The sequence below is a fragment of the Struthio camelus genome, chromosome 1 (genome assembly GCF_040807025.1).
Source record: "Struthio camelus isolate bStrCam1 chromosome 1, bStrCam1.hap1, whole genome shotgun sequence".
Taxonomy (NCBI): domain Eukaryota; kingdom Metazoa; phylum Chordata; class Aves; order Struthioniformes; family Struthionidae; genus Struthio; species Struthio camelus.
The window spans coordinates 74,215,492-74,241,240 of NC_090942.1; the positions used below are offsets into that span (position 1 = coordinate 74,215,492).

Consider the following 25,749-nt stretch of genomic DNA (forward strand, 5'->3'; position numbering starts at 1 on the left):
TGTGATTGCAAAAGACGTAACATCTAAATGTGTTGCTCATTGTCTTTAAGCAACAAAATGCAACCAACTCTGTCCCCAAGACGAGTATCTGAAGAAGTTACTGTCAGTAAGTACCACCTAGGCCCTTTTTCCAAGAGCTTCCACTCCTGTGTTGGCGCTTACATGCAATAGATGGTAGAAGAAAGATCAGAAGGTGATTTAATATGGAGAGGCCTTCTTGTCTGCCCTCTGCTCTGTTGCTTTCTCAGATAGAGGGTAGTACACTTTCTTTATATTAATACAGTGCTCCCTTCCATGTCTCAGGGAAGTTAAAGACTAGGAAAGAAGCTTGATTCCTAATTTTAAGCTTCTGCACAGGACTTCAGGGAGTAGGGAATACCCTTCAGAAAAGAAAGGAGAATACCTGTGGCGATGGAGATAAAACCTACACTAATCTTACTAGGCATATTTGCTCCTGCTGTAAAGCTACTGAATGAGATCTGTCAGTGAAATATCACACTAAGTATTTTTCAGAAACTGTTTTCTTCCAGTAATGACTACTGGAAGCATTCTTTATTAAAGATTCTCTCTAGAGTAGTCCATTCAGGGAAAGATGTGAATTTTGAAGCTTTCCGCATTGTATTTCAAGGCTTCCTTAAAACATGAAGGGAAGCTAAATACGTGTGGCCATTAGGATACATATCTATATACTGTAGTCATTAGGATAGATCTGCCCACACCAAAAAAAAACCCAAAACAAAAAAACTGAACTTTAACATCTATCAATTTATTGCATCAGTTCAGAGTAATTTTACTCAAACTCAATACTGAGATGTGTTGCAAAATTCATACACCATTTTCTTTTGTTTTCAATCCATTTTGATTGCTTACTGGTTTTGAGCCACATCCTGATGTCATTGTGCAGTTCTTATCCAAAAAGTGCTCACTGATGTCCATGGGGGCTCTCACCTGAGCATCAGCTGAGGGAGCAAGTCTGTAACAAGGATCATCAACCAAGCAGCGAAGCTCATCAGAGCAACTGAGCAAGTGTAACCTGATTAGCCATTTAGAGGAGTGGGACTAGATACAAGGCAAGAAGATTTGAAATAAAGTTGGTTAAAAACAGAAAATAACCTTATTATTGTGGATTTATTCTTTTTAATTTCTCAATTATATTCAAAATTATTACACTTGAAAAGTTTTGGCCAGTCTTATAGTTGGTCAAGAAAGAGAACTGGAGGTAAGGAGGCTTGAGAGTTTCCCCAAATCTTAAAAACCTTTTTCCTCTATTGTTTGAGATGGGGAGGGGAAGAGGATAGGATAAAGTAAATAAAAAGCCAACAGTTCCAAGACATTTTTTCTTTGAATCTCAAAAATGTAAACTAGCTGTTAAAGTCAGTAATAAAATCTCTGTTGTGCTTAGAAAAACTGGCACATACGCGGAGTAAGAAAAGGCCACGTTTCTCTTTTACATATGAGTTTCTTCACCGTCCTCTGAAATTCTTGCACCAGGTAAAGTTTCTTTTTTGTTGATATTAACTGGTTCTTTACTGGTTGGGCTTTCTGTATTTTTAATATCTGACATCTCTTTGCTTTCTGGTTTGAACCGCTTCATTATTAAGACATAGAGCACTATGTATAAGAAACAGCATCCTGCCCGCAGTCCTGCAATGAGTCCAAGATAGATATTTCTGGAAAAGAAAGCAACAAAACATGTTCTTATTAGTAACGCTCTCCACTTCTGAGTGGAACCGTGCAAGATATGAAACACAGTTAGGCATAGGCATTTATTTTCAGCCAGGTATCATTCCATGTTTTGGGAAATAACAGACAGAAAACAACCGACCTGATGATTTTGAGTCCTGGGTAGGCCCTGATCTCATCCTACATTGCTAGCAGAGCTGCTTCCTGTCTGAGGAGTGCTGCTTGTCCATGGATCACATTTTAGGGCTGGGAGAGGGGCGCTGCACAGCCAGGGCCCTGCTGGCTGTCCTGGCTGTCACCAATGGCACCACGCTGAGCTCCCGGCCGCAGCACTTAATGCCCGAGCAAGCCTCAGTGTCCCTTCTCTAAGTGCATTTTGTGACCAAATCTCTCGATAGCAAAATCCTACAATAACCTCTCACAGTAGACTCTTGCCCTGAAAATACTCAATGCATTTTTTTCTGTCCTGGATTTTCTCCCCAGTTCCAACAATTCGCATTCACACAAAAAACTCCTCAGTTAAAGGACAGTTCAGCTGGGGAACAACCTCTTGGCCTCGGGAGAGCAGCTGTTTCTAGAAAACGGTAAGACTTTATCAGGTCCAGGATGATCTAGATGCACTGGGCAATGGAGATAACTAAGATGTGTTGTACATCAGTAAGGAGAGAAATGAGGGGGTGACAAAGAGCGTTTTTAGTACTACACTTATTCTAAGGTTGTCCAGTCTCCCCAAAGCATCATAGTGCTCTAGGACTTCATTAAAGGTACAGATTTTGGCCACATAAGGGAGTGTACTGCAATGCTGTATGTCAGATTTAATCTAAATGTGTGGCTTATTGAGCTATTAAGGCATGGTCAAAATTAGGACTTCCGATGCTTGTACCCTAAAACATTTCTGGACAATTCTCATGGGCAAAAGTATACCTCAGTCCCTGGTGACCAAAGCTGCCTCAGAAGCCAAGCTCCCAGCCCCTTGGTGAAGATTTCAGCTGACCTGAACGCTTTCGTGTCGTACACTCGGCAAGACCCAGATCCCCCGCAGCTTTTTGTTCCCCATTTCAGGCAGGTCTCATCTATCAAGGCACCAAAATAAATAGGAGCTGGGAGTCCTCCTGTAAAGAAAAGCCCTATTACATGATCTCGGAAATGCAGATGTCAGAATTTAAAGTCATGGTGAAGAAACGACAAAATGGATCTCAGTATAGGTTTCTGCTGCAAAAAATGGGACAAAACAGCCCAGTCCAGTTTTGAGATAACAAGACTTGTGAATTTTTTTTTTTGATCAAGTATTAAAAGGGAGTGGAATGGATGCAAGATTACAGCATTATTATTTTCAGCTCCAGTTCAGGGGAAAAAAGTTAGTAATTCCACCTTAATGGTATTATTTATCAGAATTTTGACTTCTGCTGTTTATAGAAATAATATAACCAAAACTTCTTTATCAGTCTCTGACGTGGAATTATGTGCTATGATATTTTAATATATATATAATAATATGCCTCTTTGGGTATTATACAACTGTTTGCCCTTAAAATGGTTAATTCAGTAGAAAGGGCTCTAAGCACTCGATCAAAACCAAATATATAGTGTGTTGCTGGACTAGGACTTAAAGGATCCCTTTTAGACAGTCACAATGCTTTAATATAATGAGCTAGCTATTTCACAGGTAATGTGTGGTTTTGTGAAGAAAACTATTTCATAAAAGCATGAGATTGATTCTCTGCAGCACTCAGCTAAAATATAGATATTAAGGGAGAGAACCAAATGACTAGAAGGGCTTGTCTGCGTGAGGAAGATTTCAAAAGGTAAAGGCAAGGTTTGCAAGAGGTAGGACATGCTACATGTCTGAAAAATGGAATGATTACTTCTTGTAGGCCCACACGAGAAAGACATGAACAGACAGACTACATGCTGGCTGTAAGAAAAATGGTCAACCACAGGGAGCATGGATGTTAAGGATACCCAGACTAATCCTGCTCAGGTAGCTGTGCCTGGTAATCAAAAAACAGCCAAAGCTACAATGCAGTTTCCTTCCTTTGCCTGATTTCTTTGCTGCACAGAAAATGTTCTGAAGAGATAATTATGATATGTAACTACATACAGGGAAGCAGGTAGCAAGCTCCTTCAAATTTTTTAAAATTTGTTTTCTGCATATAAAGAGAAGTGGCATACAGTAAGTTTTGGAGAATTTCTTTTGTTTCAACATGGAATAAGGACATCCCACCAGCTAATTTTGGTCTCTCTTCCGTGGCCTATTTGAATCCCAAAAGGAAATGAAACAAAGCATTACCTAGTACTCTACCACCTAAAGTTTCAATCCCCACAGCAAAGGATTTCAAGTCTGGTGAAACAGATCTGGAAAGGAAAAAAAAAAATACACCGTTTTGATGTTTTGCGGAGCAATATACTAAGGTAGCTACACTGAGGGCTGTGAACATCTGCGCCTGCCCCATCCCGAGAGTGCTGTGGCTTACATAGCACATTTCACCCGGACTCTAATTGAAAACATTCACCAAAGTTAAAGTTTGGACGTTGAGCCTCCTTCCATTCATATCAGTGGATGAACTCCCGTTGAGCTAAATGGGAGAACCTTTAGGAACTACTCTTGAATCTAAGGAAGGCGGGTTTTAAAGGCTTTTTGGGGAAGATACATGGGAAAATTAAAGTGAACCAACTAAAAGTAGGCAGTTCATGCCCGTAAGTTAAGCTCTAAGAAGCTTCTGTGCTTTACAAGTGGCTGCACAGCATAGGGGCAGTCAGAGAGCGGGTGCATAGCCTCTGCTAGCTACATGCAGATAAAACCCACCTGGGCTTCTAGCATTTTATGGAGAGACAGCGACCGTGAGTTACCTGGTTATAAAAGCACCTCATTCCTACCAGTGGAGACAGGGTCTGTATCCATCAGGTGAATGAGAAGAATTCACAGAAAGAGCAGAGGGCAGCGCTGAGCTGGCACGGGGGCAGGCAGGAGACTTGCTCTGGCCTGTCCATTTCCTGAATTGGAGTTTATGCTAGGTCGCTATATCACATCTTCTTTCCAGCACTGTTATTAATAACTGCTGATTATATGCACTAGCTGTCTAGCAGCTTTTCCCATTAAAGTTAACCTTGTCCACAATCCAGGCAAGCAATAAGAACAGCTGCGCTAAGAAGCACTGCAGAAGAATCCGTAATTTAGGGAAGAAAGTTAGCTAGTGATGTGCGCTGCCTGCTGAAGATTGTAATTCACTCATAAGCATGAGTGGAAAGAAACTTCCGTGTGAAAGGCACAAAATATTGTCTTTTCTTCTAAGTATAAAATAGCAGTGCTGCTTGAGCTGTTTATACAAGCTCTAGATAAAATGGAGTATTGAACTTTTCACATATATCCACAATATAGGAAAAATTTTGAGACAACAAAGCTTTTCAGTAAACCTCTTAACAAAGGTGAATGTTTTTTTTTTCTTGAGTAAGGTGAAAAGTATAGCCACTTTGGAAACAGTCTAGCACCATATCTTATTTAAAGTTCATTGCTCTGTTAAACACATCCCTCTCACTGGAAGTAAAATATAATGTACAGAATCAGCAGAAGGCCTGCCTATCATCAAAATACATACTAGGCCTTAAACTGGAATTAAGTGGTGGATAGACATTTTGTTATCCTTCCAAATGGAGCTGGACACACAACCCCAATTTGATCAGAATGCCATTCCTCAGAACAGGAATGAAATGGTAGATATCATCCTTTGGTTCTCTTTTCCCCAAGCTTTAGGGTCAAGGTAAGGCAAAGTATTTCACCTAAACATTATCATATATGTAGAAGTGCCTCCTAAGCATAAAATAAATGCACATGTGGCCTGTAATGCTAAAAAATAGGGAAATGTTTTGGTACAGCTTTCTCTTTGGCATTGTCCCAAAACTGCAGAGGAATTGCCAAGTCCATGCCCTTGTCCTTCCACACAGCTGCAATTGTGAAACACCTGAAAGAAGATGAGAAGAAGAGTTTATTTAATCAGAATTCAGTGTATTCTGCGTACTACCCATTAGGAGGTAGATTTTTCACTCCCTGTAACAGGCAGGCTGTTGTTTACGCTGAGAGAACCACTCTGATCATCTTTACAGACTGATGGCCAAGTTCACCGGTATGCTCCAGCCGCTCTAAGCCACTCCAGAGACACAAAGCTACTGTGATTCTGGTTTCAGCCACACTGCTGCTAGGACAGAAAGTGCTCTGTGTGTGTTGAAGACGGGCCAAAGCTTTAAAATTCAGACATTAAATCTTATCCAGCCACAAGGGATGCTATGAAGTACATAAATAACAATAAAGGTATAGATATGGGCCTGAAAATGCAAACATGTGCATCTATTATTATGTATTTAAACCAGCATTTGGCCTTAGATTGAAAGTGGGCTATGTCACAGCCATTGAAGCCAGCAGGCGATGTGGGTTTGAAAGCCGATGCTACTGAGCTGAAGCAAGAGAATACGGCTATGGATATCACCAAGGCAGAAGACACTGCCTGTCTTTTTCAGTATTATTATGAGAAGTCACTTGTGCTTCTGCCAGAAGATATGGCCGTTCACACACTTAATACGACAATTTTCTGCTTTTTCCTTGCTTTGCAGAACAACTTAAAGGAATTTTCTTAAAGAGATTACTGTATAGTAACTGTTATTTCAATGGAGAGATATGACTGTATCCCTCATACTACTTTGAAAAATGCAAGCTGATGACCTAACATTCAGCATTTACCTCAGCATCCTTAATTTACAGCATTTGGCAGTTCTTATGATGGGTATGTATCGTCTCAGACTAGGGTTCTGTTAGAAATATTTATATATTTAAATATTTGTGTCTGTAGATTTTTTGTGTTTGTAAATGTACTTGTAATATATGCACATACAAATGTAACATTTGTAAATGTGTTTGTAAATGTATTTGTAAATGTTATATATTTAAATATTTGTTTAGATATTGTTTCTTGCCATAAGCATTATAACTTAGGACCTAGGGTTCAGCTCTATGTATTTTCCCAGTAATGTAAAGCAATGTAATGCAATGTTGTGCCATAAGAAAACCTTAGTTCAGCCACCTAGTTTTAGTGAGCGCTCATCTTCAGCAAAGACTGAGGCTAACCCAGTCAGCTGCTCACTGAAGCAGGCTAGGACCTTTCACGTGATCTGATAATGCTGCTCAACTTTGAGGGTTAGGAACTGCAGCAGAAAAGCAATAACAGTTGCGAGAGCAGCAATACACTAAAGGAAGCAGATGATCTGATTATGCAGTGCCATCTTAATCGGTCCACATGAAGACAGACCTTGCCAGTTCTTTCCAGTGTAATTTGCAAATAGCAAACCATTTCCTAGGGCTTTGGACCTACCTTTTCCAAATCCAGCTGTGACAGTAGTACCAGTTCTGTCCCTACTGCTGTTAATGTCTCCAGCAAGCAGAGCCATGAGCACTGTCTACTTCACATCAGACACAATGAACTGTTTTATGCTACCGATCTGAGCCAAATCAGCTCATTTTGCCCAATATGAATTAAAAATCGCTCACACAAAACACTCCTCCAATAGATCCCTGGCTCTGCTCGGCTCCTGAGTATGCTCCTCTGCCCATGGCCTACCTGACTAAAATGAAAGTGATGTAGTCCTGCTTAAAACTTTGCAGGCAGTTTAGGCAGAGGTGAGCACAAAAGCCTACATTTACAGGTCTTGTGGCTATATAGCTTAGAGGTAGGACTTATTTAAATAAGTCAGCCTAGCCAGGCTGGCTGAATCCCCTGTGCAGCTGCTGCTCCACTGCTACAGCAGCTTGGGAAAGTGGGCAACTCCAGCACTGTTCATACTGGTTCATGAAACCAGCATTCACAGTGTTATATAGATCTGCACATGAGTTCACACCACAGAATTTGCTGGTATAACCAAAAAAGTCTTCTAAAGCAGATCATTCTTAGCTGTTTTGGACCTATGCAATAACAGAAACTACTGAGAAACTTAAAATGAAATGTATAGTTATCTTGCTGAGAAGAAAATCATTTAGTTAAATTTCAAAAATTTAAAATAAAAGCATTCAAGAAATTTTAGTCAAGAGTCTGGGGGTTTTAGATCTCTCCTGAGTAGCTCGCTTTCCTCCACCCAGGCCTTTTAAAATCCTACCTGGAACCTTGCATTCACTCAGTTACTACTTCATGGTTAAGCAGTACAGAATGGACATCCATCTCCATGCAGTTTCTTAATCAGAAAGCCAAAAAAAAGAATGGATCGACAAATCCAGCTATAGATTAATCACCTGTCCATCTACACATTTACCATATTCTTTCCAATTCCGGAGGATGATTTACACCCGGCAAAGCAGGCCGTCATGTAAGTGATTCCGTCATCCCCACATACGGGGTCCCACTGATTCATCTTGCAGCTGCAGTCAGCATTGCAACTGGCTATGAAGCTGCTTTGCAGGGAGGAGAGTTGTTTCAATCTACAGGAAAAAATCAGGAAGAAACAAAAGAATTATGTAGCGGAATTACAACTTCTGACAAAATATCTGGGAAGGATATTTTCTGGAAAGGCAGAAAAATTATCTAGGAAGGCAGGAAAAAATGAGGAAGTGAAGCAATCCTTTTGGACAGATATCTGCTAGCATCCAACAGGCTGTGAAGCTGTTATATAGACACTAAGCTGTCGTCAGCTAAACCAACACTCTCTTGAGAACTAATCTCATCTCATCACACAATAACAGTGTTATGCACCGTTGCAGAAAAGGTGTGTAACTTGCAAAGTAGATATCCTTAGCTTTGCTAAAGGCTAGGAGGACATGAATAAACAGAAACTGGGAGGGAATATTTGATATTACTTTTTCATTTGAGCGTTCAGTCCAAGAAAAAGAAAATCATACCCCAAATCTCTATTACTTGTAGACCAGCCATGCTTTTCCCTAGTAGTGCAGGGTGCCACATCTGTCTGTTGGAAGCAGTGATATAATGCTTTCCATAAAACTACAGCAGCAAGGTGTCCCTGACATTCGTTTACTGGATCAGAGCAGGTTAGTGGCAATGACAGTCAAGCGTGTCTGAGGGGTAAGTGCTGCTTCCACCTCAAATCTGACCACATTCAGCAGCAGCCCTGCACCTGGGCCAGGCTTGAGTCATTTCTTATCAGCTCTCATTTATTATGGTACATTATCGTGAACTTTTATAGCTTTCATTCTTATTAACATTTCCATAAGAAACATCTAACTGTGGCCCAAGGTGCTAAGCTAAGAGGATGGCAGCGAGAACTGAGAACTAAAGAAGTGGCCAGCAGTTCTGCAGGCATGGTTGCAGGGCTCAATTTTCAGAAAGCGTGAAGGGCCCACAATCCACAAATCACCCCAGCTTTAAGGTGACTTACAGCCACAGATTTGAAAAACATGACCTGAAATCACAAATCAAAGAAGAAGGGTCAAAATTTTTCCTTTTCTTCCTCCCTACCCCTCAATCCAAAACAAACCTCGTGGGGCTACTTTCATCCTAAGTTTTTTAGGATGGAAAATAACTGGGTTTTTTTGAGCCTTTGTTGTGATATAGCCAGTCTTCAAACCATAAACTGTTAAACTGGTGAAGTAGTATGTGACTCACTTGACCAGAAAAGTCTGAGTACATGGCAAATTCTTCAGTCACTCCCAACTGTCAGGGACTGGAAAAACTGTAATTGCTCTTTTAGTACTTACTATCTTGATATTTCTGGTTTATTCTTTATTTTTTTCTGCAGCATCTGATGCTGCACTGTGTCACAGTAATCACTACTGGCCAAAACTGACATCTTTTGCGTAACTAACCTCACAGTTGAACTGGGTTTCAGGTTTGCCAAGACACCTAGATATTTCTCTGAACATATGCTCAGTTTCAAGAAACACAGGTCTGAGTTTCTGTCCGAACTGAAAATCTAGCAAGCCCTGCTGGATTCAGTTTAATCCTTTAAAATCCCTCTAAATTTGTTGGGCCAGACCGAGCTGAATTTACACAGTAGGCAATTGTGGCAGGCTGCTGGAGTCAGCAAAAAGTTCTCAAGAAGACATGACTGTGGCCCTGGTAAGGGAGGGGGAACTTCTGTTTGGGCAGCACCTGGTTCCTCAGGTAACCTATTTCTACCTCCCAGCAGAAAAAAAAAAAAAAAAAAAAGTAGGCCCAGGTAGGTAAGTAGCTCCAGACACGAAGGGAGGTTGGTAACTAGCAGTGCAGGCTGACAACTAGTGAGCTAGAGGACGGGCCCTTCCAGACACAAAGTCTTTGGAGTGCCTATGGGGAAGTCACCTCCAACACTTTTTATACCTTCTACTCCCTATGTGGCAGCAGAAGGCCAGCTTTAAAGCTTTCAAATAAACTATAAGCATTTCAATTGCTTGCAATCAATTTCATCTTAGTTAGTTGATTTGCCAGCGTATAAAGGTACATTGCCAACAATCAGCAACAAACAATTTCAAAAAAAATGCCCAGCTTAACTGAAACTTGAAAACCAAAATCATAGTACTCTGCACATCCCCAGCACTAGCTATCATTTCAGCCTGACAAGTCTGTTTTAACTCCTCAGATCCTCTTGTGTGTGTTACTATTAAGGGGTTGATGAAATGACATAATCACAGTAGCTTTACTGTCCAAGCTGAAACCGCACTGACTGACACTAACAGATAACTTCGTATGCTTTGGTTTCAAAAACAAATTAGTTACCTTTTAAACATACAAACATAGATATACCTTCCATACAAAAGGCTATAGTAATATGCCACAGTAAATCAACAGAGAAGCTGTACTGGAGAACTCATTAAATTCAATGTAAAATGTTTCCTAAATTAGAAGGTTCTTAGTGCAGATGACATTATGAGCCCAGATGAGATTATGAGAGTAAAAGAATTCAAGTGCATGCAAAATATTCTGAACAAAGGAGGAAAAAATTATGGCAAGGGACACAACCAGCACAAACCCAAGGCAATACAAACCCAGAGTAGGGCACTGTCAAACCAGCCACTTGGAGCACCTCACAACTGCACGTAAAGTACAAGAGGTTTAACAGATACGCTAATATAAAGGTGATGCCCGCAAACTTTGCCATTCCAGTTACATGAAGTTTGAATTTCTTAATCAGAAAGCCTCCTAGAAACATCCCCAGGATAGTGATGGGTAAAAGTATAACACCTGTAAATAAAATGTAACAGAAAGATGTTAACTGCTGCCACTTTTAGACCCTTCCTAGAGTAACAGTAGCTTCTAAAAAAAAAAAAAAACACACAGACTCTGACCTTCTTTCAGACTGGTCCTTTGAGGTTCTATGAATTTTTCTTGCTTAATCTTTCTTTAACTAATTTTTATTATCTCTTTATTTTCTTCCTACTCCTATTACTGTTTTAAAAAGCTTAGTTCCTTAACATTCCCTACCCTTCTCAGTGTACTGCTCTTAGTACGTATTCTGATGTAATAGGACTTATACAGGTGCCTGTTAGAAAATGGAGTATATCAGATAGATGTTGTAGCTTATGGGAAGTTCTTCATCTAATGTAAATCATAACACTTTCTGAAGATTACTGAAAATTCCCAAAAACAGAAGGTGAAAGGAAGGAATGTCTGGTTTTGTATGAGACTCCATTTTGCTCTGCGACTGAATCATGGAAAGATTTGCATTTAGACTGAATATCTATTCAACATTTGAGGAACTCCAGCCCTAATATTCACATGCCGAATAGAGAGCTTTTACTTTTCTGTTGTGAGGGGTTTGTCTCTCTCTGCATGACTTTTTTTGTCTTTGGTCATGCTGTTTTTGTAAAATTTTATCTGCACCTAAAAAAGAGAGAGGAGGGGAAAAAAGGGTTCTTTCTGTTTTTGTACCTAACTCACAGCAAAAGCAGACCTGCTTCAGATTAAAGTAATGGAATATAGGTTCTGCAATGTCCTCAAATACCTTGGTTTTCTTGCCAGGTTATGAGACCATGTTTATCCAACACGGCAAGATATTAATATTATTCAGCTTTCCTTTTTGTAGAGAAACAGAATGAAATTATTCGGGGGTGGGGGGGGCAAATAAAACGAATTTTGAGATGAATGAAATGACTTGAAATTTTACATTTTGTTTTTTGATTGTTTATAAAATTTGTACTTTTAATCAAAACTGAAGAACATTTGATGCAAACTGTTATTCTGCAACTGAAAATCAGACACTTCTCCGAATACTTTTGAAATTAAACAGTCATGTTTTTTTCAGTTGCTACTTAGTTGTAATTTGTGTGGCGTTTGTTTTCATGAATATTGACACAAATTTACAACCCCAACGTCATTCTTTGAAAAAACCTTCAACTGAAAAATTCACCCAGTTCTAATTACCCACTAGCTCACTAAATTAGGAACATCAGGAAAATTAACACTAAAATTAACATCCACTTTCAGAATACAGTTCAAAACTAATAAACCTCTCTCTATATATACTTTTTTTTTTTTTTAAACCAAAAAAGTTCACAGAAGCTCCTCTTAAATTGGAGGACAAAATAACAAATAAAATCTTCCTTAAAATCTTCCTTTTTAATCTTAGAATAAAAAGAAGACGGGTACCTACCAATTAGAAAGATGGCTCTTGCCACTGAGACATTGAATTGCTGCTCCATAAACTTTGTCTCATAAGTTATCAGTCCAACAAGAGAATTGTACTGCAGAATAGTAAGGAGCACATACACCAGGAAAATTGGGTTTCCAAATAGCTTCTTCAAAGTTGGTAGGAAATCTGCAATGGAGAGGTATATGCTGTACACCCTGCTAAACACAGAGAAGAGTTGTTTTGACATCGGTTAGCTAATAAACCTAACCTCAATTTAATTAATAGCAGGATATAACTTTTGCCTATCAAAATGTATGCTTGCCAGAGTGAGAATTTTCTCCATTGCTAAAACGTGATTTACAGAGTTACTGCTGCATGAAGTAGCAATGCCGAATGGTATTGTGAATGCTGGACTGGGAATCAGAAATCCCAGATTATCTTATTTGTTACCCAGGACTAGTCATCAAAGGCAACACAGCTTGACGCATTGATCATCAATGCCCAAACAGAAGAGTGCCCCAAGACTAAGATTATTATATATTAAGCAAAAATATTTTTGCCTAAAGCAGAAGCCCTCACAAGCCGTGTGAGAGCACCACACGCGGTACCCTGGAGTGACATTCAAAGAAAGGGATTCAGACACCTGGCCCAGCCAAAGGCAGGAACCTTTACTGGGATCCTTGATTACTGTACCTAAGTCCATAAAATTAAACAGTGAAGAAGAAAAGCTTGTGATTAGCCTGTAGTCTAGCTCCTGGCACACTTGCCTGAAAGATGAGATTTCAAAACACTTCTCAGGGAAGCATCCTATTCACTGATGGGTGCACGTGCATGCAAACGAACAAAAAACTTGTGGGACTGAGTCCAGCACTGGGTACTTCATTCTGATCTTAACTCTACGAGGTTCATTTATCAAAGTCAGCATAACTGAGCTCATACACAGGAACCATGAATTCAGTGAAACCTCACCAACTGCCAATGAAGTACTTAGCCCCATGTTTCCCTCCCATATGTTGGTCTCAAATAAAGAGAAACCTGCCAACAGTGGATTGCTTATTAATGAAGGACTGGGATGTTTCGTGCCCTCCCCCTTCTTACGGTTATAATGATGTAATACATCGTATGACAACAACTGTGTTGAAATGGGAACCTCTAGTGCTCAAAGCAACAGCATGAGCTTTTTCCAACTGTCTGACATAGGAAGAGGACTGAAGCAGACCCTCAGCAGTCAGGTACAGTACTACCATTTAGAGAGAGCACTTTTTTCCATTGTTTGCACTGCAGTAACCTGCATTTTGCTGGGTGTTGTGCAAACCCACACTCAGCTCAGAATGAACCCATGGGAGAGAATTCATATGCAAACCCTTGGGCCGTAATCTTTCACCTTTTACTGCCTCAGAAAACTTTAACTGTGGCTGAACTGGGGGCTCTGTTTTACAATGATCTCCCTGAACAGATACAGGCAAATGACTGATCTTCAGATTTTCATCCTCTCCTTCTTTTGGTAAGGAGTACGGCAGGAACCAGAAAGGCAATGAAGCTATGAAGCTGACTGCTCCACAGATCAGTAATCCAAGCCACCAGGCACCAACCCAGCGGGTATCCTTGGGATTTATGCTGATGGCATCTGTAAAATACAGAAAGAGAGGTAAAGAGATTAAATACAATGTAGAGCGATTAATTTTTAACTTAAACTTTACAAGATTTAAACACCTGGAAAAAGCAGATTTATATTTCATGTGAAGACTTAAAACACAGCTTGTATTAAATCAGTCCCATACAGTCAAAAGTAAGAAGTGCCAGTATCTCCATCTAGACCCATGGTGGCCTTTCCTGCAGCGGACTTGCCTTTCAGCACTTTTTATAGGGATGGGCGACAGCAAGAGAGCCCTTGACCACCAAAAAATAACTTCCCTCTCAATTTCCCACTATCCCCTCCTGCTTTCATCCCCCAAAACAACAGTTTTTTCTTTAGGTTCCTCAAATTTTCTCCAGGATTAGAGATATATAAAGTGAATTGGACCATGAAATGGGGTTTCATACGAATCTTTGTTCAACTTTTATTTAGAAAATTTAATTTCTGTCATGAGCCAAATGTCCATGAACAAAGGCTCTTGATTGCTGTCTTAACATGTGGATGGCCTTTCGTTTGTTCATTCGTTCTCAGCTACCCAGCAAAGGTGTAACAAATGTGTGTGCAAGCATGTAAGGCAGAAAACATATAGGTAGTCTGAATAGGGTCCTTGCATCAAGGGCTGTTCCAGTCACACTACCCTGCTGCAGAAATAAATAGAACAGCGATAACATCAGCTTTGGAGCATGAAAAACCTTTAGAGAGCACCCTTTTTGGAGTAGTATCCTGAGGATGCACTGTTAGCATGCAGGATCCTATCTTGCAGCCCTCTTAGCTAGAGCATCCCCTCACTGTCTCTTACCAATATCCACAATGCCAATATCGACCCATAAATTGGCACAGAAAGATCCAAGCAGGAACCCCAGGGTTGGCCCAAACATCCCTGCAGATCTCACCACACCTGTAGCAGGAAGGAAGCACCACAAGCAAGTGAGTAAGATACTATATGGACAAGCATCCCACTCCTCTGAGGAGAGGTAAGGAGCAGATAAAAACAATGGGCATAGTCTATTTGAAAATGTCTAAGGATAAGTTTTTCAGAGGCAAGAAGAAAAACTGCAAGCCCTCAGCCCTGCTAGCTGTAGCGTGAAGGGGGCTCCTTCACCCACAGAGGGCTTTGCTGAAGGCAGAGGGCTCGCGCATGGACTCCCATGTGCATTTTAATTGGCAAGATCAAGGTCACAGAGCAAATACGAGCAAAGAGAATCTACGCTGCAGTGATTTTTACCCATCCTCTTCCTTGGGATCTCTCCTCAGATTTTTGTTGTATTGTTCAGCTTATGGCAGTTAACTAAAGAACGTACAACTCCAGGTCCACTTAAGGTATCATAATTATATTTATAACTTGCATGATGTTTTGTGATTTTAGAGTTCAGAACTTTTCCCCGTACTGTATTTTCAGGTCTTTAGTTTAAGTAACTGCAGTTCAATTGACAATGGGCATACAAGAAGACAAGTGTTTTCGAAGTTTAAAATCACATTTAAAAGACAGAGGTAATAAAAGTGAACCCTGAGAATATTTTCACTGAGCAACAAGGAAATATAAATATGGCTATACTTGAATGAAGTACTTGAACGAAGTATCTTAGATAGAATCCGTGTTGATTCACTGAGCAGTAGAATAAGCAACTAGTTTAATGGTTCAATTAATATGTACTGCAGCTGTAAAAAAAATCAGGAAATCTAGTGATGAAGTAATGATCTCTTTGAAATCAGCTTTCAATTTTGCTACTTGCCTCACTGGGGCTTCCATTTCCTTCTCTTGTCTCTGCTTACAGAGGAGATAACACAGGATCAGAAGAAGAAGATAGGATACACTTAGAAGCAAATGAATAAGCTGTGAAGGTAAGTACAAACCTATGAAGCTGGCACCACATTTTGCTGCAAAGTCTTATAACAGGGCATGCAAATACAGTGCAATTTGATTTTGGTGACCACTGATGGCAATTAAGATAAAATAAAAATATTCCCAAAATAATTCAAGCATTCGTTGGCACCTGCCCTGATTTTTTTGAAGTTTAGCTGTGAAGTGCAGAAGAACAACAGTTTCCAATCTCTTCAGTGATTTTGGTCTTCCAAATTCATATGGAACTGCCATTTGGGGGATGTTAGAAATTGCGGAAGTCCTGATTTCATTTGGAAAAAAAGGAATTTTTAATGAAGTGCTTGTCAATTTTTGCCCAGGTTTGGCATCATGCCTCGTAAATCCTACTGTGTTGTTCTACTGCAGAGATATTTCTCCTATTAGTTTTGCAAACTTACTGCCCAATACAGTGATTGCTCAGGTAATGATCAAAGACTTCTGTAATGAATTCTTACAGCATAATTTAACCGTATGAGTTTTCTTATCTGAAACAATATGAGTTTTCTCTTTGTTTAATTCCTCCAGTTGCCTATTGCTATCATTCAGTTTTCTCATTTTAATTGTTTGGAAAATCTGGCCTTTTAGATTAAATTATGATGCTACCAAAGCAATTGACTTGTGTAGAGTCAGGATTTTGACACTGGAAGCCAGAAAAAAGCTCTTCATGTTTACCAATTAATCTACAGCAGATCTTACTGCTCTGCACTACGAAAGCTCATCTCTTAAGTTCAAATACTCAGTGACAAATTTCTAAAATAAACAGGTAAAAAAACCCAGCATCCCCAGCAAAATATCAGTGGCCTGCTATTTTACAGTGTATTTATTTTACATACTATAAGCTGTCAGAGAAACTAAGAATATGTGCAATAAATTTGCATATGCATAAAGAAGTTTTTAATTTAAATTCCACTTTTACATAGCTTTGAAATAGAAGAACAGCTTCACTAATCTAATAAGCTTATGCCTATTTTGTGATAAGATAAAATCAGATAAGTTCACTATATTTTCATACCATATTTTTGTATTTATCCTTCGTAATTAATAAACAGACTGAACCGTAAATAGCAATTCATGAAAACATATCAAGTAATCAGCTGCTGCAAATTAACATACCTCAACTTTGCCCTTATATTGATGCGTAATTATGGCATATAACCAGTTTTAAAATTTAAAACATACGTTGTAAACATATGTTTTTATTGAAGCCATTGAGTTCAACAGATACAGGATTATATGTTAGCATTTAACTTTGTGATGTAATTTCATTGATTCACAATCTCTCTTTCTGCAGAAAGTCATGGAAGTGGAGTACACCTCGTTAAATAATTTTAATTGACTACTATTCCTCTTACAGAATGCTAAATCTGATAGCTACTGATGTTAACTAACCATGTCAATATTCTGTTTCAATTACATTCAGAAATTGACTAAAAAAAAATAAATTGATCACCAAGAGCTTATAGTATGAGCCAGATCCTCAGAGATATAATGGCACCTCTTCTAGAGGCGCCTAAGCAGGAGTTGCATATCTGAATACCGTGAAATACCTAATTTAGGTGATTAGTATGGGAGAATATTTATAAAAATAAGCAATCAGTCAGCCTTTCAAAATGTCACTCTCAGAGCAAAGCAAACCAGTCAGAGCCTTACAGTCCTACCTCCTAATGAATACCAATTGCTTGCAGACAGCGGGTCAGGTCATTATAGCTCATAGTCACACTGAACAGTAACCCTATGAGAATGCACTTTTTAGGACTGTAGGCAGTGTATAGCACGTTGTACCAGTGGGGGCATTAGCTCAGGACCATGTTGATGGCCTGGTGGAACTAGGTAAATTGAAGGGGTTGTGTAAAACGATTGATTTTCTGTCTTATATAATTCTATGTTAAAGCTATCATCCTCTAACAAATTTGGTAAGACAATTAAAAAAAAAAAAAAGAGTAGTTTTTCCCTTTCTGTTCCATTCTATGGCAGCTCAGGGTTTTATTACTATCAGCTGTCATTTGCACTGCAGCTCTATCAAAAAGTTCACAGTGCTGTATTCTACTGACATTTAGCAAAAGCTGTCTCTGCCACAACAATAGCATAAACAGTGGCACAATAGTGGTAGTAATCTACATTTTTCCTCAGCAAGACATCAAAAAGCGGGAGAAGAAATGGAGACACAGGAAGGTGATGCTTCTGGCTCAGGGTCAAATAATGAGATCAATGTTCAAAATTCAACAGCAAGGCTTGACTTGCCTTTTTTTCATTGGAGGGCAATATTTATTAAATATTTGACAAAAATGCTGCCATAACTTGACTCAAACAAGTGATAAAAATGAGATATAAAAAGAGTTAGAGTTGGTCAAAAAGTAGAATTACAGGCCTACGGAAAAGCTTATATTTCAATGTTTTCTTTTTTGCACTTCAGTCAGTCCATTAAAATATTGAAATCTTTTAATTGAATAAAGGTCTGAAAAAATTCTATTGAGAATGTCAAAATGAAACATTGGGATACTCCATAAAAAAAGTTTTGTTTCATTTACACGACCCAAACAAATTTTCATTTTGGTTGAATCTATATTATTCGCTGTATCTCCTTCTGCTTTATATTTTCAGTCTCATTTCCCCAATAGATCCCAGCACATTGTAATCTCTCCCAGATCAGACTCTGACAAGAAAAATTTCAGCTGTGCTTTTTAAACTACCGTTAGTTATAAGCTCAGAGGTGATTACAAACATTTCTTAAGGATTGAGAGTGGGACTTGTATTTTTGTCAGCTCCATTCACAGTACCTCCTTTTTCCTTAAGCTACAGATTTCCTCATCCCCAGACGAAGGCATTTTCAGTGGCCTTACTTTGCAGCCTCACTCATTGAGTTTTTGATGAGATTACTATGATGTCTGACTACCTCTATGACCTGTTCAGCTTCACCAAGTTTATTTTCAGCAGCAGTTTCGAGAACCCTTAGTCACACAAAGACTCCAAGGTTTTAAATCAAACTGGTAATAAATGAATTAGCTTGGGTGTAAGTCTTTCTGTCTTAGGCAATGGAGTATCTTGCCTCAAAACAACAACAAAATCCCAATTAGAAGTGATTTGTTACAACATCCTAGCAAGGGTTTGTTTTGTCCTTAGGTAACCATTGGCATTAAAAAAATGTCTTCAGCAAGTATGTGGCATGTAAAATTCAAAATGTCAGCATAAAGCTTCTGAAACATGTTTGCATAACTGTGATTAAGGATAACTCTGGTATTTGCGGATCGGTGATTAGGAAGAATTTATTCTCTGAAGCTGCAGTACTGAAGGTGATATGTTAATGCCACGTAAGAGTAATAAACACTTGCAGAGAAATAAGTGTCTGACTCTTGTTTCTTTTCTTCAGAGAGAAAACTGGCACATGTAGCAGAAGCTACTTGGGGAAAGCAAGAGGAGCATCTGGGAAATATCCTTCCAAAATAAAGACAAGATCTCTTTAGCTTTCCTTATTTATCTCTGTTCAATTAAAAATTAAGTAAAATAGAATAGATAGATTTTTTTGCTTGGCTACAGAAATGTTAGAGAAAAGAATGTCCATTCGGATATTACCTATGTAAAATGCTGAGTTTTCTTCTTTAGAAAAATCGTCAATATATGAAACCCCCAGTGGCATAACTGGTGCTTCCCCAATTCCACGTAAAAGGTTTCCCATCAACACAAAGAGCCACAGATAGGAACTCGATGTTTTCTCACATCCTGCAGGCCATAAACATTTACATTTTTGTGAACATAATTCTGAAAATACTTTATTGCAACAGAAAAATAGCATAACATAAGATATTTTTGTACAAGCATAATAGTATGGGTTTGTACATATCGTGGTATCTAATGGGGGTTTCACTCTTAGGCTTTCCAATGAAAAGAGGGTATATAAAAAGAGGATAAGAAAAGACAGGATTCCAGTGTCAGAGTTTTTGCTTACCAGAATTTTTCACTTCTATTGGTGTTTCCGTAGCATCTGAAACTGTATCATCCACAGACAACGCTGGGGAGCAAGCTGATAAACTTGTAGAGTTGTCCACAGTAACAGTTATCCTTTCATAATTATAACTGGAAAACAACTGTGTAAAATACAACTGACATATGAAAATCTCTCTGTTTTGCAAGAAGTGAGTGTGAGCCTCGTGCTCACGGGATTCCTGTACGTAAAGGCAAAGCAGAGGGGCAACCCACATCCAGAGCTTTTACTTAAAAAAAAAAAAAGAATCCTCGTGTGAGGACTGCATAATGTCTTCCAGTGGTTACCTAGTTGCTAGGCTAACTGCAAGTTAGTGTTTTTCAAAGTGCTGTGACCATTCTAACCCCAATATTTTCTTTAGCTAAAGAGCCGAAAAGCTGGTCCAAGGCTAAGGGATCATTCTTTAGATTCAAGGACAGAAGTCTGTTTGCATCTGTCTATGTACAATAGTGCTGATATTTTTCCGTACTGGCATTCCATTTCTTAACTATATGACAGATGTGTAATATAGAAATAACTCTATTAACTTAAAATTAGCTATCTTTGGTGCTAATAGTAATCTGTCTTTGTCTACAAAGGGACTAACACAGGCTGCAAAACCCACGTCTCAGGTAGGCTGTATTTAGACAGTCAGCTACTACCGCGAGTCTGCAAAGTAACCTGCAGCTGCCGTGAGTTCAATTACACTACATGGGGGTGAATGGACAGCAGATATTCTCTCTGACAGTGCTATCAAGTGGTAGCATTCAATATTGTGACGGACAACAGTGAGGCCTCCATGGCCACTGGATTTTGCAGTCTTGCCGAGAATAGGTAATCTTCAGAACTCAGCTGTGAATTTGGGCTAAATCAGAGATTTCCCAAGCTTTGCTTCCATCCTGTGCTGTCTCCTGCAGCGCAAGCTCCCTGCTACTTCACAAGCAGATCAGTGACTGTGGCCATTTTCCACCCCACGGTCCCCAGACAGAACTCTTTCCATGCCCTCTTTATCACAGGTATAAGTCTTGGAGCTAAGGAAGGTACACAGATAAATAATTTTAACTTTTGAGAGACAGAGGGACTTTATTTTCAACTACTGTTCAGTAAGGCTGCTGAAGAACTGAAGAAGAACTGCTTCTGACATCTACGTAAGCACTGCAGCTTAGATCCTACAGGGTCTTCAGATAATTAACTCTCCCTGAGTTCAATGGGCGGTAGGTACACACCTTCCTTATTTTTAAAGAGCTCAGCATAAATAACCACCATGGAGAAAGAGGCTTCTTTCCAACAAGATCTTATTAGAGTTTAAGTATTAAAAAAGGTGCACATCCAAAAAATCTATCTATATATATCCTTCTCACGTGAAAAATTCAACCCAGTTTATGCGTAATTATGGATAAGATGCTGTAGCCGTACAAGCACCCTGAACTGCAGATGTCTGTCTTACCTACCTAGTAGAAAGAGCTATGCTTTCAGAAGGGAAATCAGAAAGCCGATATTAAAAAAATCCACCTACTAAAACCTTCCAGTTATCTGGAGGAAACTACTATTGTCAAGGTTTTAACTGAGATATATGACAAAAAAATTTCATATGGTCAATTTCAAATAGTGCACACCGTGAAAACTGTCTATATTTACCGTCCCATTAGGAACTGAGGCATCACAGATAAAAATGCTCCAAGTGACATGATGAGACATCCAACAGCAATTACTTTTGGTCGATGCACTTTTGGTCCAAGGTAACTTACCAATACCATTACCATTAGGTTACCTGCACCATTAGAAAAATGTATCAGTAAGATTACAAAAAGAAAAAGTGTTTGGGGGAAAAAATGTGTTAGGAAAGGGTATTTTTCCACTCTCTCAGAAAGTACACATACCTATCTCAAAGCTGCCATCAATGATGCCAACAATTGATGATGAAATTTCAAATCTCCTTTCAATTTGACTGGACATGCTCTTCATGTAGCTTCCAGAAAATCCTTTGGCGAAAAATGAAAAAGCTAGAGCTCCAAGAAATATCTGAAGAGAGAAAATAATGGAATGTGCAAAGAAATATATTTTTTTCATGACTGGATGGCTCAGCAATCTAGTCAAGGAACACAGAAATCAGATATTTTGTTTTCTAATTCTGTGTGAAGAGGTTCTTTCCATCATTTTCATTTAGACAGAAGATGTTATTTGCTTTGCCTTTGGTGGCCTTCAAAGCCGCCTCTTCTGCAACGAAGAGGAAAGTTGAGATGCATTGACTCTTTATGCCTTCTATCTTTCTACCACATATTGTTTTAGCTGTTTCCTTTCTTAGAGAAAACTTAAAGCATAAAGCTGTTTCTTATTGGTAGTCTTAGTACAGCATGTTCTTATTACTCCTACTTTTTCTCTTCTAAAAAACATCAATAAAAAGATGTAGCTGCTTTAGCAATTACCTCTACGATTACACCACGTCTGTAATGCATTCATCAGCAAAATATGGCACCATCTTTTAACTGCTGAATACATCTATTAAATATGAGGTGCTTGGAACCACAACCCAAAACACTGCTTCCAATACATGTAGTGTAAAATGATATCATACAGAATTGGCTAAATTTTGATAGAATTTCAGATTATGGTTTTCAGTATTCTAAAGAAAATGCATGCTGAGGGCTACTCTCCATACCTTTAATTTTGAACAATTATGGCATATGCTCTTGGCAAGAACTGTTCTGTCATTGCTGTCCTGGAATGGCGGCTTGTCTTTCAGCTGGCCAGTAGTTATTTTCCCATCCATGATTTTCCTCCTCTAAATCTGATATGTAGATCTTCCTGTTTGGAAAATATGACTGTGAGTTACTATTATTTACATAGCAATAAAAGCTTCTCCAATGTTTTTTCAGGCATGCTAGAAGTGAGACACTACTTGAAGTGTTTACACATTAAATTTTTTTCCCAGAGGGGATCTTGAGCAGTATTCAAAGTGACATTATAATGATTTAAGGGTTGGTGCACCTGCTTTGGGAAATCTGAATTTTAGGAGACTTCAGAACCTTGATTGGATAAATGGAAATATAGAGGTAACTTTCTCACAGTTTTTAGAAATTTGTATAGAGAACAAAAGTCCCTGAACTGCTGGATGCTAGGAGAGTATGTCAGAGAAACGTCTCCACTGTGTTTGAACTAATTCTGACATACTTTCTTAGGCACCTGTTTCTGGTCACTGTCCCAGGATAAATTAAACTTCGGTCTGATCCAGCATGGTTACTGATATTATGTAATATTCACAAAGACTTCATAATCTATGAATCTGCAGAAATATTGAACATTCTGGCAGCATTCCTATGAACAAAATTATTTATTGGATAAATGTTTGTAGAATCAGACCCTAAATGATGACAGGAGAAAACAAAGGAATTAGGAATATAGTAGATAAAGGGAAAGACGTATGAGGAAAAAAAAGGACAAAGATTGAAAAAAGGGGAGGGGATATCTTCTAGGTATATGGCTCTCAAGTTTCTGCAAAAAAGGTGGTAATTGTAGCTATTTTAATGAGACTGTCAAAGTTTTCTTATTAAAAATTAACTCTGATAGAAGGAATTGTCTCAGCTACATGAGTTGATGTAGGTTAAGCTGATCAGGGAAAAACAGCTAGTAGGGAGGATCTGAAGTGAAAACAAGTGAAAAAGATCTATTGCCAAGTTTCTCTGTTGGAAAACTAGTGCAAAAGTATTGAAATCAATGAGTTAGCTCTAATATGCATTGGAATTGAAAGTGGCCTGCAACTTTTTCTCCCCATTGTTATCTCAGATATTCCAATTGGTAGAAGTGCTAAATTCCTCCGTGAATTTATTAAAGTGCAGGCCTCGGAGGCCCGCTGAGCTCCGAGTTTGAGCCGTATCGTGAGGTGTCATGAGGGCTTTTAGACACTGTGGGTTGCAGGGCTACTGCAATGCCATTAGCTAACCTGTAACGATCTCTCCGTTCCCCTGGATTGCCCTGTTCTCCCGGGCGAGACACTGAAGGGTAACTAAGTCCACCCACGCTCAGAAAGGTTGAAGCTCTCTTATCCACACAAAACACAAATTAAGTTACTCTTAAAGACTGTGAATAGGTCTAATAAAGAGATATAAAGCCTCATAAGCTCTCACTTCAATTTTATAATTTTTTATTCCAAATTCTGCTCCAGGATGACCCACCAAATGTGACTACGAAAAGCAAGCACAGGTATATTACACAGTAATCCAGATTACATGAAGTTTCTGAAAGGATCTAACTTTCCTTAGACCATTTTTAGCAGCTCACAAATCAAAAAAAGATTGAAAATAGCAGTTTTAGATAATTAATGTATGGTGAATTGAAACTTACTCCAGTCTTTACAGGATAGTAGCTGAAAGACAGTTCTCTAAAGCAAACACATTCTTTATTGATTTGTACTGCGATGATGATTAACTTTGTGAAATATCTGACTCTGTTAAATAAACAGTATTTAAATCAGTGGCGTAGTTTTCTTTTCACAATATTTAATGTTATGCTGCCAATCTAATAGCATACCTTAAACATTTAGCAAATGTTGAACTACATGAACTCACTTTTTCCTCTGTCTAATGAAATAATAGTATTTTCAGTGACCACTCTATAAAAATCTGGACTTTGGCAAACTAGTTAACCATTGATACCAGCAGTATTTAAGATAAAGTGAATCAGAAAAAAAAAATCATAAGATTTAATTAATGATAATTTTTCAAAATGGATTAACAGGAATGAGTAACTTCAGCACAGACAGATAAAACATGCCACAGCTGTCCACAGTCCTTATCCTCTAAAAAAATCTAAGTGTGGAACTGTCTTTTTGAGCTTTAGATAATCTCTTTCAAGTTTAGTGACACTGAGATGCACACAGACCCTGTTTTGTCCTGCACTAGCATGCAGCCATTAAACAAACAAAAAAACAAATGGAAAGAAACAGCAGAAGAGAGAGGGCAAGAGAGGTGGGGAGAGACAGAAGTAGAGAGATTCGGAGAAAGGCAACTTACTTTGTGTCACTTCTGTGTCAGGCTGTTGCTTTCCTGTGCCCAAGGGCTTTCAGGCTTGGAGCCAGAGCAACGTCACCGCAGAAGTGCTGCCTACTTAAAGTAGAGCACTCCAATACATTTTTTTTTAAGCTCTGGATTTCCTTCTTACAGTGATTGCAAAACTTTCCCACAGTTAGTGATACAAAAGCTTTGCAAAAGAAGGCAGGTTTCTTGTACTGTCATTACTTTGGCAGTCTATCTGCCAGCCTGCTAGTGGTGCCAGCCTCTCCCAGGAGGAACAACTTGTTTTCTTCTTCTTTTTTTTTTTTTGTGTGTAAGTGGTAAATCTGCTTTAGGCACCTGTACAGAGGGGATTTTCTGGAGCCACCCACCAGCTACTCCAGCTACAGAGTGGCTCAACTCACGTGCAAGTACTTCAAGAGCATTTTCCCCCAAGTGTATTACTTGCAAGCATTGTAACTTGTACTTATTGGTGCTTTGCTGAGGATCTTGGCAGAGGGGCTAGAGAATGACTTAGCTCGTCAGGTTGATGCAAACTGCACCTTCACAGCTGGCAGTTCAAGTACAGGTCCTCTGTGCCACGACCCTAACATAGAGGCAAAGAGAGCTACCTTCACAGGGATCTACAGTTGGAAACCCTCAGGAAATCACTGCCTCCTGCCATAGGCCTTCTGTGCAGTAGAAATCAGGGTAATTTAAAACAACTGTGTGCCATTCGCACAGGTGCCAGTAGGAGACGTAGGATGATACAGCCACCCCTCAGAGCAGCGTGCTGGCTGCAAACTGGTCAAACAGTTATGAAACTAGGTAATGAACCTATTACATATAACTAGCCTGACTGTCACATGCTGACCATCCACAAACAGAAAATCAGCTCTAAAATCTAACCAGGCACATACAGAGTGCAAAAGCAGCTAATCATTGTCTAGTTTAGAGCGGAAATGTCCAGGGGGTAGGGGGAAATCCGACCTAAAGGTCCTTCCAGGTATTATAGAAAGATTCTCAAGAAAAGGAGGTTGTGGTTGGCTTGTGGCCACGTAACAGCATGGTGCTCACTTTTACAATT

General features: G+C 39.1%; 1 protein-coding gene across 1 annotated transcript; it reads right to left on the bottom strand.

Moving 5' to 3' along the window:
* Positions 1-745: 745 nt before the first annotated feature.
* LOC104142138 (solute carrier organic anion transporter family member 1C1) lies at positions 746-24,801 on the bottom strand. Its single transcript, XM_009671909.2, has 15 exons — positions 24,684-24,801; positions 22,334-22,479; positions 21,555-21,696; positions 21,313-21,445; positions 19,660-19,787; positions 19,287-19,433; positions 14,655-14,753; positions 13,604-13,846; positions 12,241-12,405; positions 10,637-10,832; positions 7,975-8,140; positions 5,461-5,642; positions 3,974-4,038; positions 2,678-2,795; positions 746-1,670 (listed from the first exon to the last, which is right to left on the bottom strand). The coding sequence occupies exons 2-15, from the start codon at positions 22,442-22,444 to the stop codon at positions 1,448-1,450; spliced, it is 2,118 nt and encodes a 705-aa protein (XP_009670204.1). The 5' UTR covers positions 22,445-22,479; positions 24,684-24,801; the 3' UTR covers positions 746-1,447.
* Between the last annotated feature and the right edge of the window lie 948 nt (positions 24,802-25,749).

Bases quoted from the DNA above. Each gene is read 5' to 3' on its own strand.
- LOC104142138 (XM_009671909.2), bottom strand. From the start codon at position 22,444: ATGGATGGGAAAATAACTACTGGCCAGCTGAAAGACAAGCCGCCATTC. The intron at 19,788-21,312 runs GTAAATATAGAC...GTTGTTTTCCAG, and splicing joins CCTCAGTTCCTAATGGGACG to TTATAATTATGAAAGGATAA. The intron at 5,643-7,974 runs GTAAATGTGTAG...ATCTTCTTTCAG, and splicing joins CCGGAATTGGAAAGAATATG to GTGTTTCACAATTGCAGCTG.